Consider the following 13,432-nt stretch of genomic DNA (forward strand, 5'->3'; position numbering starts at 1 on the left):
ACTTCTATTAATCTTGTGAGCTTTCCAAAAATAGAAGAGGTTGGAATGGATTCAACTATGTCTATAATGATAGGGGTGATCCGTCAATTTTGAACAAGGGATGAATTCTGGAGAGCTAAGATGACTACTTTTTTCCTTCAAATTCAGCTCAAACTCCTCCTCCTTGATCAAGTTGAGAAGTTTACAACTCAAACTCAACCCGACAATGGTGGTGGGAGGGGGCTGCTTGACAAAAATTTTGAAGCCGACTCTTGAACCCTTGGTCGGAGAGAAGAGAAGGAGAAGATGATGGAAACGGGGTCCATTCTTCCTTTGGGCACTTTTGAAGGATGTTGCGAAGTTTCAATGGGAAACGGCTTGTGAATACCTGGTTATGCTATGAATTTTTTGTTTGAATAGTAATGAGAAGTGGATGATTAGTATAAAGGTAAAATAAGATTTAAAAAATTTTTAAGATAAAAATAGAGAAAATTGTTTAGTGGAAAAAAAAAAATGTCCAAACAAGGATCCGGTTCATTTACAGTTGTATCCATTTCACAATAACTAGCAGTAACGGACAAACCGTTGGATCCTAAACTGCCTCTCACTCATCTAACGCTTTCTGTTACTCCTTTATTTCTAGAGTAGTACCTGGCGACGTGGCATCTAGTGATTGGGAATTGACGCTTCAGACCCTCTCCGTAGCTGCACTTGATCCCAGATTCCCAATTTAAGTACAAAGAGCAACTCTCTCTATCTCTTTCACTGTGAGTGTGAGCCAAACCCGTAGCTGACACTGAATAGATACGAATCTCTGAGCTCTGACCGATACTCAATTCAATGGCTTCTTGACCAGGTATCATCTCCGATCGGTCTCAATTAGTCTCTGTTTGGTTACTTAGAAAACAAAGGAAAATAAGACAATATCATCTCTATTCTCTTTCAAGTTTTGTTGCAAGAAATATAAAATCTCACCTATATATGATCCAAAACTAGCTCTATTTGTGCTCACTACAGTCTTTTTTTTTCTTCTTCTTCTTCTTCTTCTTCTTCTTTCTTGAAAATGAAAATTTATATTTTGCGCATTATATATCTGTTTGGCTACCAATTCACGCAATAAGCTAGATTTCGCATAAATTTCTCTGGTGGAGATTGCATTATACCACACTGTTGTTTTTTTTCTTTTTAGAACTTTATTCAGGAGCTTGTGATTAGTTCATTGACTTCGAAGAGTAGTGTAGAATATTGATCTTTATTCTTTTGTGATTTTCTTGAATGTGATTCTTGATTTTAACAGAAGTCTAGTGTTATTTTAGAGACATTTTTGGGGACTGGGGAGTACTGGCCGTAGAAGCTATTGGATCATATGAAGTGCTTACTTGGTTGTATTAGTTCGATAGCCATCGAGTCAGATGTACAGTTATTTCATGATTTTGTGCCGAAGGACCGTTACAGTGAAAACACAGAGGTAAGCATAAGAAAGTAACTTCCTCTTCCGTAATTTGCAGTGTTACATTGTTGATATTTCGATAGGCTCCGTTTGGTTGCTAAGAAAGTTAATGAGAAATCGAGAAAAGTGTCTTGGAAGATTTAGATGTCTGCTGTGTTGTTCCGAAGAATTCAAAAAAACTAAGCCCTGCCAAATGTTTAATCAGTCGGTGTCGGTTATTATAAAGTAGAAATAAAAAGAATCCCTATATTTCCAAAAGGAGGTGTTTGAAAATAAAAATAAGTTGGAGTTTCGGGAGATTCTTTTGCAGGTGTCTACAGCAAGACGAGAATCTTTGAGTGGAAGTTTTTTTTCAGCGTTACATTGCGCTTTCAAGCTTGGTAATTGCTGTTATGGAGACTGTCGAGCTTAAATTCCGAATTTACGATGGGACAGATCTGGGCCATAGTACATATGCATCATCAATGACGGTTGCGACTCTTAAGCAAAAGCTTGTTGCTGAGTGGCCTCAAGGTTTGTCATCTTTTGTTGTTTAATTGTCTCTTGACTTCATTGATCTCATACTAAATAAACATCATGAAAGTAGGATAACTTGTCTCTAAATATTTTCTCATCTTTGCTTCAAGTTCCTATCAGTAGATTGTATATTATCCACCTTTTTTTCCATTTAAATTTGATTAAATTTTATCTCTTTGATTAAATTTCAGTGCTACTCAATGAATTGTTTTGATGCGGTGTTTATGATATCCCAATATTTTCTGAGTCACATTGCATTTAGCCTGGAAATCGCACTAGTAAGAGCATTCTTAGTGAACTAGTTATTCTTTAGATAAAATTTTACTAAAAAACTCACATTTCCTAGTTTAGCTAGCTACCTTTCAACAGCACCCCACAACAAACTCTCTAAATCTCTCTCTACTCCATTTAAATATTCTTTCTTTATTCTCATGATAGTTAAAAGGTTTATTCATATGGTAATTCATTCCCCTCCCTCGTACGTAGTAACTATTTTTCCTTTTAATTGGAGTGAATGTTAAATTTAGAATTGTAAATCATTAATCATAGATGGGATAATATTACTCACAAGTACATAAATTACATCATAATAAACATCATCAGTGTCCAAGATGAACATAAAACAATATAATATTTATTCCGTCTAAGACCAAGTCAATTCTTGTTTAGGCTACATCAGCATTGTCCAAGATGAACATAAAAGAAAGCATTAGATTAGGCTACATCAGCACTGTCCAAGATAAACATCTGGTTTATCCAATACATATCAAAGCAATAAAAAGAAAGATTTTTACTGCAATAACAAGATGATTATGTTGACTGGGTTTAAACATAATTATGTTCAAAACGAGAAAGGACATTGATGAGGCTACAAGACCAGAGTATAAAGGAGAAAGAAATAGCACTATAAACAGTTTATGGGCAGCAGAAAGGGTAAACAAAGTTTCATAACTAGGAATTTAAGAAACAACTATGAAGCAGTTCCTACACAATACCTGTTGAAAGCTAACATGGCTTCAAATGGAGTAATAACTGGAGCTAAATACTCATTGCTATCCAGAAGTGCAGTTTGGGCTCAAGAGACATAAATGAAAACATTGCAGTGCCACAAATCGAAGTTTGTTATAAAACTAGTATGTTCTGAAACCAACTTGCATCTATCTCAGTTTACCTCAGGAAAGTTGGCAAGTTTTGCAGGGTTTGGTCTGCCCATAACAAGAGTATAGGCCTTTTTTCCAGCTCCTGTGATCAGCTCTTTCATTTGATGAATTATATGTTGGTAACCAGCTGCATCAATAGTTGCAGAATTAATCACACATCTTCAAGTTGACTATTATGAATACTTAGAGTGGCAGATATGCATGAACCTCAACATAATTGAAGTTTCTCAAAACCATGAAAAATTATCTTATAAACATTAGATGAAAAATAACATTCAGACAGGAATTTAATGATTTATGTCCTAAACTATCAAGATTCTGCTGCTGCTTTAAAGTGAAAGGAATATGAACAGAGCTTACCAAATCTTTTCATTTCAAGTTCTCAAGATTAATTAGAGAATTAGTTCACCGATCAAGGAGTTAATAGGAGGAGTTACAAGTTAGAAGAAAGCAAATAACCATACATACACAAAAAATACCAAAATGATATGAAATCATCACACTATAGAAATCATTGTCAAATATGACAACTCCATCAATAGAGCGTTATCAGAATTTATGAACTGATAAGAATAAAAAACCATGTGGTCAATATTGAAGAAATGAAAAAAGACGTATAGCAATAACAATATAGTTCATCCAAGATCTATTTATTAGCTTTTAGGAATGGAATATATGGTTGGTTATCTGAGGGAAATGTGTTTAGCAATTCCTGTATGGCAAATAAACACACTAAGAATGAAATAGAGTCAAGTTAGCAAACAGCACAGAATCATACAAACTGATCTTTCGATCCCAAGGGGAACTTATCTACACCAAGAATTCCCACCAAAATCCTAACAATCTTAGCATCCTTAGCATTTCAACCAAGACATATTTGCGCTAAACATCACTCACTTAGAAAATCACATAAATGAATTGCATGACATGAATTGAACAAATAGGGAAAAAAAGATACATAAGAAATTCATGCTAAACGTGAATCAATAGACATTTAAGGAGAAAAAAAGATTAAAGGTGTAGGTGGGAGAATGATTATGCTGCATATAATACATGCGCTTAAGAATCCTTTTCTGTTGAGATACAACCGTCACCAAACAATTCTTTGTTGCATCGTATTTGACTAAAACGACCATCAGCAAATATTCTTTTGATAAGTAAAAAATACCAAATATAAAAAACAATGATTATAAAATAAAAAAATAAAAATAGAAGACATCAAACAGAGGATTCACACCACAACAATAACAAAAATAACACCCAATCGGCTATGCCCTTCTTTTTTTTGATAAGTAAAAAGCGAAATTGCATTAAAAAAAGCATAAAGACGCTCCTAAGCATACAGGAAGTATACAAGAAGGACACCACAACAAAAGAAAAAACATAAAACAAAGGAAGAACACCCGACAAACCCAAAAGATAGAAGAAATGCTACATCAAACCTCCAACTTCTTGCCTCTAACCTGGCTGGAACCTACACCCCTAGCATCGAAACTAATCGAGCATTCTAGATTCTTGACCTCTATTTTCTCCTTTTTTCTTTTTATCTTCTTTTCCTTTTTAGGAGAAGAGTCAGAGTCATAGCGCTGATCCTCTGCAATCAAAGTCAAGAAATTCAGAAAATCCTTCTGATCAGATCCCATGAACGAAACCCCCATCGTGCAAAAACACGACCTAATATCTTGCACTACCCTAGGGTAAACAACAACTCTTTCCTCCGGACCGACCCCCTTTGAAGATTCCCCCACCTCTAAGACCCTAGACGACATCCCAGGTAAAAACTAGGGACGCCCATACACAGAGGAGAACGGCCTTAGCCACGGAGGAAACAAAACCTAATCGGCTATGCCCTTCCAAAACACTCAACAAATATCAAACTCAATGATGACCCAGATCATGTCAGTGATCACAATATCCACTTGGAATTTCTCCTTCAACCCTCAACACCACAAGAAACACAAAGAAACAACAATAAAAAATAAAATCAACAGCTCAAATAAATAAAAATCTGAAATGAGTTCTTTATTTATCTCGCCTTTGGCTTCAAATTCAAACCGATTTGTCTTGAACTTGTGCCTCTAAGCGAAAATCTATTAATGAACCAGTTTGTAATTCGAGTTGGTGTTGGAGAACTCAAACTGTGAACTGCTTGTTCATGGCGTCGTTGCTCTTGATTCTGGTGGTCACCGAGAGCAAGAAGAGAAAGAGGCTTTGGAGGAGGCCCACGAGGTTGGGTGTTAAATCATCATTTAAATCAAAAGCTTAAGGTAATAGGAAATTATGGAGTTAATTATTTTATTAATATTGTAATACTCTCCCTCACGTGTGGGTTCAAACTCCCCATCAACAAGTGAGTCTCAACATGTGGAATATTTAACTGAAATGAAAAGTGAATGACAGATACTAGGTTTGAACTCATAATTTTTGCTCTAATATCATGTTAAATCACCACTTATCTAAAAAGGTTAAGCTGATAGGAAATGATAGGCTTAATTATTTTATTGATATTCTAACAGGGAGAGAGGGCTTCTGTGGTGCGAAGAAGGGAGAGATGAGAGCGCAAGAGAGAGGATGCTAGACACTATCTTTTGTTTAATTTATATATATACATATATATTTTTACAGTATTCCATACATGCAATTGAGCCATTGACGTGGAGGTAAAGGCATTAACTGATGTCAAAATCTATGTTAACACTCTTGTGACATAGAACTAATTTACCAAATGCATGAAGTTTTTTCTAAAGTTCTGAGCGCACAGACTACAATTAGTATTAGGTTCTGAAAACCTGAAAGTGTGCTGGAATTTTTGGAATTGAGTGGATGTATATAGCATTGTTTAATTCCAAACAAAAATGATGCGAGTAGCACCTGAAAGTACATGAATACTTGAGTACTCTCTCTCTTGTTTTATTCAATAGAATTGTTTTATGTATGCAAAAGAGATAATGTGGAATGGCTATTGGCGAATTGACATGAGAAGCAAAATTCTTTTTCTTGACTGTATATGGGCTAAAACGGACATACAATTGCCTGTATGAATGTCTAGTCTGGGATTTGGTTTATTATGTGTTCTACTTTGCTATATTTTTATCTGAATTTTTAATGAGGCTTTGCATTTACAGACAAAATAATCACACCCACGTCGGTAAATGATGTAAAAATCATACACGCTGGTAAAGTTTTGGAGGATGACAATACACTTGCTGATTCCCTTATAAGCATTGGTGACCTTCCTGGTGGGGTTATTACCATGCATGTGGTACTACAGCCTCCCAAAGCTATTGATGCGATAGGTACGTGCAGTTTCTTTGTACATCTGGAGTAGGATTTGTCTGTAATTCGTGCAATTTCTTTCATGCGGTTTGAAATTGCCCAAGAAAAGTTCATTTTCTAATCCCTTCTCCTTTGACAGATTCTCTAAAGAATTCTTAACTTAAACTCCTGTTAATTGTTCATTCTTCAAAGGAAATACTGTCAAGTTCAGTAATATCCATATTAAGTAACATTTGCTTGTCACTTTTATCTAATCTTCTTCAACGACTTGCTGGATTAATGGTAATGTAGATGCTAATCTGACTGCCAATGTCTGCTGGTTAGCAAATAAAAAAAATATATGAATGTATCCTGAAAAAAGTGGTTGTCGTGATGCATAATCCCGAAGCTATTCTGAAGGGGCTGTGATAGGTTTGTTTCATAGATGCAGATTCATTTACAGTCTTGGGATTCAAGACTTTGTATTTTAGAGAGATTCCCTCAAAGACGTGATGGTCCCCTGAATAAAAGGGGTGAATGATAATTCCTCTAGATGAAGTAGAATACGAGTTTTGAAACTGTCAGTCAGTGATACCTAACACTTCAAATAGCTGTGCAGAAATCTACTTAGTATAAGACTTCTAAAAACACTCTTTTGGAAACATGCCTTATCTACTCACTGGCAAACTCAACTGCCACAAATTCTTAATATTTGTTATTATGAAAATTTACATTCGTGCATTTTGAATAGTTATATTTCTAAAGGTGATATCAAATAATGACTAACTTATCAATAAGGGATGTCAACTATCTCTACATGATTTGGAATTTGGTTACTGTTTTAGTTTCCTAAGCTGGCTCCTTTGTGTGCCTTTAGAGTGGGGGGGAGAACTTTATGATGGAAACAATTTTATCATGTTTTAGTTCATTATATTGTCAATTTGTCAAGATATTCAAGCTCTAGTTTTCTGAAGTTTTCTCTGCATACTCTCATAGGGTCTAACATTCTATCTTCATTGTCTATTTTCCTTGGGGTGCTTAGCAGAAGAAGATGGGGAGCTTATGGGAGCAATGAACTCATGCAGATGTACCATTCTTTAATTTGGGAAGCATACTCTGGCTCCTGTTGCTGATAGGATCGCCATTTTTACATTTGCTTTCCCTCATGATGAAGTATAATGTAACATTCTTACCTGCCCTTATGTTTAATTCATTTCTTTCTTGTAATTTCTCTTCTAAGGGAAATGTTCTACTGCCTATGCCTGCCCTTTTTGGCTTGGTAAAAAGTTGTGTAGAGAGAGAGATATAGAAACATCGATTACTGTTGGCAACCGTATAGACCAATATATCTTCTTCTTCTTCTTCTTCTTCTTCTTCTTTTTTTTTATGCTGAATAGCTAAAAGTTATGTCGTCTTTTTCTTCTACCTCCCCAAAGTTTATTCTTGCTGTCTGTTTTCTTTGTCGTGGACAGGACAAAGGACATGATTTCTGCTGCAATCGACAATGTAATATAGAGATTGTTAAATCGTAAGCAGAAGGGCAAGGATCTGATCAAGGTAAGATTATGTATGACATCGAAAATGTTTAATCATAAACACCACGGGGACTGCATGGTGCACAGGGAGCGAAGGAGTGCCGGTAGGGCGCCTTTTTTTTTTATCAAAATTTATTATGTTTGATTGTCCCTTTTAAAAAAAAATAAAAAATAAATTCAATGCAGTCAAGATCCTCTAGAGTTAAATTCTTAGTTCTATCTGGGGCATGACTTGTTAGAGCATTTCCAGCAATTTTATGTAAAATACTTAACTAAAAAGTGCAATTCTTAATTTAACTATTGCCTTTTCTATATAGACTCCAATAGATCTTTTATTCTCTTCTCTACTTTCTTTTAAATATTATTTCTCATTATTTATTTTGTTATACTCTTGCCCACAATCATATTTTTAAGCATTCATCTTGATTTTTTCACGTCACAAATTCTAAATTAATTTCAATATAGTTCTGTCCCATTCTTGATCACCTGCCATGATTTGCCTTCCCCTCATTCAAAGACCCCTTTTAAAGCACAGCTACATAACACCAGAATTAACATTAGCTATCAGAGGCATCAGGTCAAGCAAATTATGATTTGGTAACTCTCTGGGTGTCTTCTGAAACCACCCACCGAGACAAGATGCTGGTTTTGCTGATAATGAGAGAAACGATCAAATAAAGGAAGAACGAATAAAATATTTGAGCATTTTTGCTACAAAGGTTGGCAATCTATTTTTGTCTTATATTAACTAAATATATGTGGGACATGTTAAACATCCATTCCTTAACTATTTTCTATTCATTTCCATACAACTAAGTTTCAAATCTACTATTGGATTTGTAGGACCCAATATAAGTTTCACAAATCTAATTGTAAATTTGAAAATGAGATGGATTTGTATCATCTTTCAATATACATATGCTTGAGATGGGCAGGCCAGGATCCATTCTATTATTATAAAACTATAGCTGCCTCCAAAAGTGAAAGGTCATTCATGCTAGGCATTTCGTCAATCGGGTGACTCATTGTCTTGTGAATGAATCATTTTCTCTTACTAAGTTGAGCGTTGTCCTTAACCCATGAATGGCCCACAGTTACCAAATGGTGCCATGGAAGAGAGTCGACCAAAAAGCACACGGATTTCCTTTTTATGTTAAATTAAATGTAGAAATAAAGAATAAGAGATATTGAAATAAGATTGCAAAGGTGGTTGAAAAAAAAAAATTTACATAGATGAAGAGATCGAAACGCCTATGTTACAATTGACAGAAGCCTACAATTTTATGACAAAGTTTTCATTCAAATTAATCAGATCAGAGAAAAAAAAAAATTAAATCTAGTTTAGTAAATGAAATGATTAATCCACTTAAAAACTCCATGTAAGAATCACGTGAAAAATATCAGATAATTCAACCCGATAATTAGAAAAGAAAAAAAAAATCAACCAAATTTAGGGAAAATCTTATCCACAATTTTATGCCTGAGAAGTTGATTGCAATAAGATAAATTGCATAACACATGCATGTAGAACCCAAAAAAAAAAAAAAAAAAAAAAAATAGAGAAGCTATCTTGTGATCTGTTTTTATATATCATAGACAATTGAATCATGACTTTGTGAATTTCTACATTAATTGTAGAGAAAAAGTTTTATTCCAGTAAAATTAATTACGTTTCTCAGTGTCATGAAAACAATAGAACTCTATCTTTACCTTTTTCAATATATATATTTTTTCTTTAACAGAAATTGACGCTGATGTGGCGTGGACTGATTGGGTAAGAAGCTTAGATTAAGTCCTAGTAAAGGAAGGAGTAGAGCAACACTCTACATGGCAACACCGACTTAAATAAATATAAATAGAAAGCCTCAATCCTCAGAGTTTTTTTTTTTTGGGGATGAATTAAATCTTTATAGAGCAAACTCAACGATAAAAGAAAACACTAGTGAAACTGGAACAATTCCTTACAAACAGGAAACAACTCCTAAACCACAGCTGAAAACAGCAAACTTATTACAACAGCTTATGTAAACTCCATCTATATACAAGATCTACATGTTTATCTAGATTTTTAAAAGAACCCTTAGCAAGGATCCTAGACCGCACTTCCCACTTAATCTGCATAATGATGGCCTCATCAGACTTAGGAATTTTTCCATGAATCAATGCATTCCTCTGTTTCCACAACTGATACGTACACACAAGCCCCAAAACAAAGCTTTCCAAGACTGGACTTCAACCATTTTCCATGCAAAACTGCAACACTCCACTCCGAGACACTCTCCCAATCAATAGGAGGATTATGATAAGAACACTTAGCCATAAGAGCTCTCCAAATCCTTCTACTAAAGCTGCATTGGAAGAATAAATGATACCGGCTCTCCTGATCGAAAACCATGACAAAATAAACAGTTGGTGCTTAACGGAATACCATTTACATATTCTGTACTTTGTTCCAATGGCATCACGGAATACCAACCAGAGGAAGAAAGAGTGCCAAGGAATAGAAAGAGAAAACCATACTAGTTTCCACCACTCTACGATAGGCTTTTTCACCCTCAACTGCTTCCAAGTTGCTGCAGAACCACCTAATCAGAACCACCTAAAGCAACTTTTGGAATTCTACTTTGGATCTCCACAGAGTTGTTAGACTGAGCATACGGCCAATACCATTCTCCATCTTTAATAATTGTAGACAGCCTAGCTTCAAGTGAAAAACCCGAATCATATACCGTCCGATTCCCATAAGCGAATCCTCATAACTTCTCACAGAATAAACATAATTATTGTTTCTAATTATATTTCCTCCATGGGCATAAAGCTCAAACGCATGGAACTAGAAATACTCCTCCATAATCTTTACAACAAAGCAACCGGATGATCAGACAATGGCATCCCTGAATGCAACATATACGACGGAAAAGAGCCTTGGGAGATATGGGAGGCATGCAACGACGGCACCGGCACCGGCACCAACCAAAAATAACTTTACGTCATCACAAAGATGAAGAAGAAGACCGTCAACGTCTCACGTCTGGACCGGACGGTCGGAAAGGGTGTGTGGAAAGGGGAGGACATCGGCGTCAAGATATACGGCAACGAGAGCGATGAAGGGACTACGGCGAGGCTTGTTGGAATAAGAAAAAGGTTTCGGTAAGAGAGTAGGACGGTGCATATAAGGCGGTGGATCATGTAGAGTATATAGCCTTGATGCCTCAACGCTCATCCATGCAAAAGTAAGCAATATTAACTATTTAAGGATATTCTAATTCAATGAGTAATTAATGTTTCTTACACAATTTTTATACGACTCTAACTATTTTTTTTTTTTTTTGTTATGGTCAATAATGGAATTTATTTTTCTATACGTGGGTTCTAAATATTCAATATTTGTTGAAGTTTAAAAAAAGTTGTTAAAGTTATATAAGAATTATGCAACAAATATTACTCAATTTCAATATTCTTGGTACATAAATTTGACTTGACTACGTTGTTTGGTGAATTTACAGCAAACACTGGACTGATCAATTGAGAAATGTAATTCCATAATTATAATGTAGTTGCTTGACTGTCTACGCGGTTCCCTTTCTCTTTTGTGTTATAATTACTTTTCAAGTTTGTCTTACAATTCTTGATTGATCTTAAAAAACAGTTGTTAAAGTTGTATAAGAATTGTGCAAGAAACATTACTCAATTTCAATATTCTTGGTACATAAATTTGACTTGACTACGTTGTTTGGTGAATTTACAGCAAACATTGGACTGATCAATTGAGAAATGTAATTTCATAATTAGAATGTAGTTGTTTGGCTGTCTACACAGTTCCTTTCTCTTTTGTGTTATAATTACTTTTCAAGTTTGTCTTACAATTCTTGATTGACAAGAATAATAATTAATAAGTGGAAGAGTCCTTTTTCAATAATTTTTTTTTTTGTTTCTTAAACAGAAATTCACGCTGATGTGGCGTGAACTGATTGGGCCAGAACCTAAGATTAAGTTCTAGTAAAAGATGGAGATCAAGTCCTAGTAAAGGAAGGAGTAGACCAACACTTTAATTTACACACCAACACCGAATTAAATATAAATAGGAGGCCTCAATCCTCATAGCTTCTCACGGAATAATTAACATAATTATAGTTTCTAATTAATTATATTTCCGCCATGGGCATAAAGCTCAAACCCCCAGAAATAGAAACACTCCTTCATAATCTTTACAACAAGGCAACCGGAGAATCAGACAATGGCATCCCTGAATGCAACTTATACGGTGAAAAAGAGCCTTGGGAGATATGGGAGGCATGCAACAATGGCACCGGCAGCGGTGCCAACCAAAAAGAACTTTATGTCTTCACAAAGGTGAAGAAGAAGACTCTCAACGGCTCACGTCTGGACCGGACGGTCGGAACAGGTGCGTGGAAAGGGGAGGACACCGGCATCAAGATATACGGCAACGAGAGCGATGAGGGGACTACGACGAGGCTTGTTGGAATGAGAAAAAGGTTTCGGTATGAGAGTAGGACGGTGCATGAAGGGCGGTGGATCATGTACGAGTATAGCCTTGATGCCTCCACGCTCATCCATGCAAAAGTAAGCAATATTAAACTATTTCTTGAATATTCTTGATTTTTAATTTCTACTATTATATCTTGTTTGAATATTCTTAATTACGTAAAGATTAACAGTCTCTGAGTTAGGAATTTAATTATCGGCTGCATGCAGTTTCAAAATTATGTGCTTTGTCGAATTAAAAAGATGGATGGAATATCAGAAAAGAAGAGGAAACTTGGACAAGAAGAAAACCAAGAGATCATAAAAGTGAACGATGATGAAAGTAGGGATTCTGAACCTCAGCTGCATATTTGCAACAAATCAAAGACGACGACAAAGCTCCAAAGGGAAGAAAACAACAACAATGGCGGCATACCAGCAACAGTACTGACGACGACAACAACAACAACAAATCCTGATGATAATACTAGGTTGCCAATTAATGGAGATCATTATATAATTATTGACTTGTCTGACTCTGATGACGACAAACCCAATATTATCGGAACTACGCCGGTGGAGAAACAACTCGATTCACCGGAACCTCCCACTGGAGAATTTCCTACAATTCCAGGAATATTGGACCCAAATTGTGCTGTTGACGATGACCACACTGACTGGGCAAAAGCATTCGCTAAGGAGTTAACGGGAGGTCAAGCACCCGTTATGGAGGAGACAAAGATTGATGATCAGATGATTCAGATGTTGCCCAATGATGCCTATTATCTTGAGAATTGCAAATTATTATATAAATGAGAGGCTTTTTGTTTTGTTTTATATTTTTCTTTTTCTTTTTCTTTTTCGTGTGTAAATATTGAAAGAGTATCAAAGTCCCAGTCCCAGTCAATATTATCTCTAGGGGTGGTTCGGCCATATAAGTTTTTTTTTTTTTTAGAATTTATTTATTTATTTTTTTGTGAAGGGTATTTTTTTCATTAGAAAGACATTAATAATTTTTTTGTAATTTAGAGGAATATTAACACAATTGATAA

General features: G+C 35.4%; 2 protein-coding genes across 6 annotated transcripts; both read left to right on the forward strand.

Moving 5' to 3' along the window:
* The first annotated feature begins 728 nt into the window (after positions 1-728).
* On the forward strand, positions 729-7,728 carry LOC133851988 (membrane-anchored ubiquitin-fold protein 3-like). 5 transcript variants are annotated; one of them, XM_062288633.1, is made up of 5 exons: positions 740-835; positions 1,277-1,447; positions 1,740-1,942; positions 6,231-6,401; positions 7,403-7,728. In XM_062288633.1, exons 3-5 carry the CDS (start codon positions 1,822-1,824, stop codon positions 7,459-7,461), a joined length of 351 nt encoding a protein of 116 aa, XP_062144617.1. In that variant the 5' UTR covers positions 740-835; positions 1,277-1,447; positions 1,740-1,821; the 3' UTR covers positions 7,462-7,728. The 5 variants fall into 5 exon arrangements, with proteins under 5 accessions (XP_062144619.1, XP_062144617.1, XP_062144616.1 ...); XM_062288632.1 differs by having other exon boundaries at positions 1,296-1,447; XM_062288636.1 differs by having other exon boundaries at positions 1,296-1,447; positions 7,406-7,728.
* A 4,325-nt stretch (positions 7,729-12,053) lies between these two features.
* Positions 12,054-13,196, forward strand: LOC133852507 (NAC domain-containing protein 101-like). The gene is made up of 2 exons (XM_062289275.1): positions 12,054-12,479; positions 12,612-13,196. The coding sequence occupies exons 1-2, from the start codon at positions 12,054-12,056 to the stop codon at positions 13,194-13,196; spliced, it is 1,011 nt and encodes a 336-aa protein (XP_062145259.1).
* Positions 13,197-13,432: the final 236 nt, after the last annotated feature.

Source organism: Alnus glutinosa, chromosome 12 (assembly GCF_958979055.1).
Source record: "Alnus glutinosa chromosome 12, dhAlnGlut1.1, whole genome shotgun sequence".
Lineage (NCBI taxonomy): Eukaryota > Viridiplantae > Streptophyta > Magnoliopsida > Fagales > Betulaceae > Alnus > Alnus glutinosa.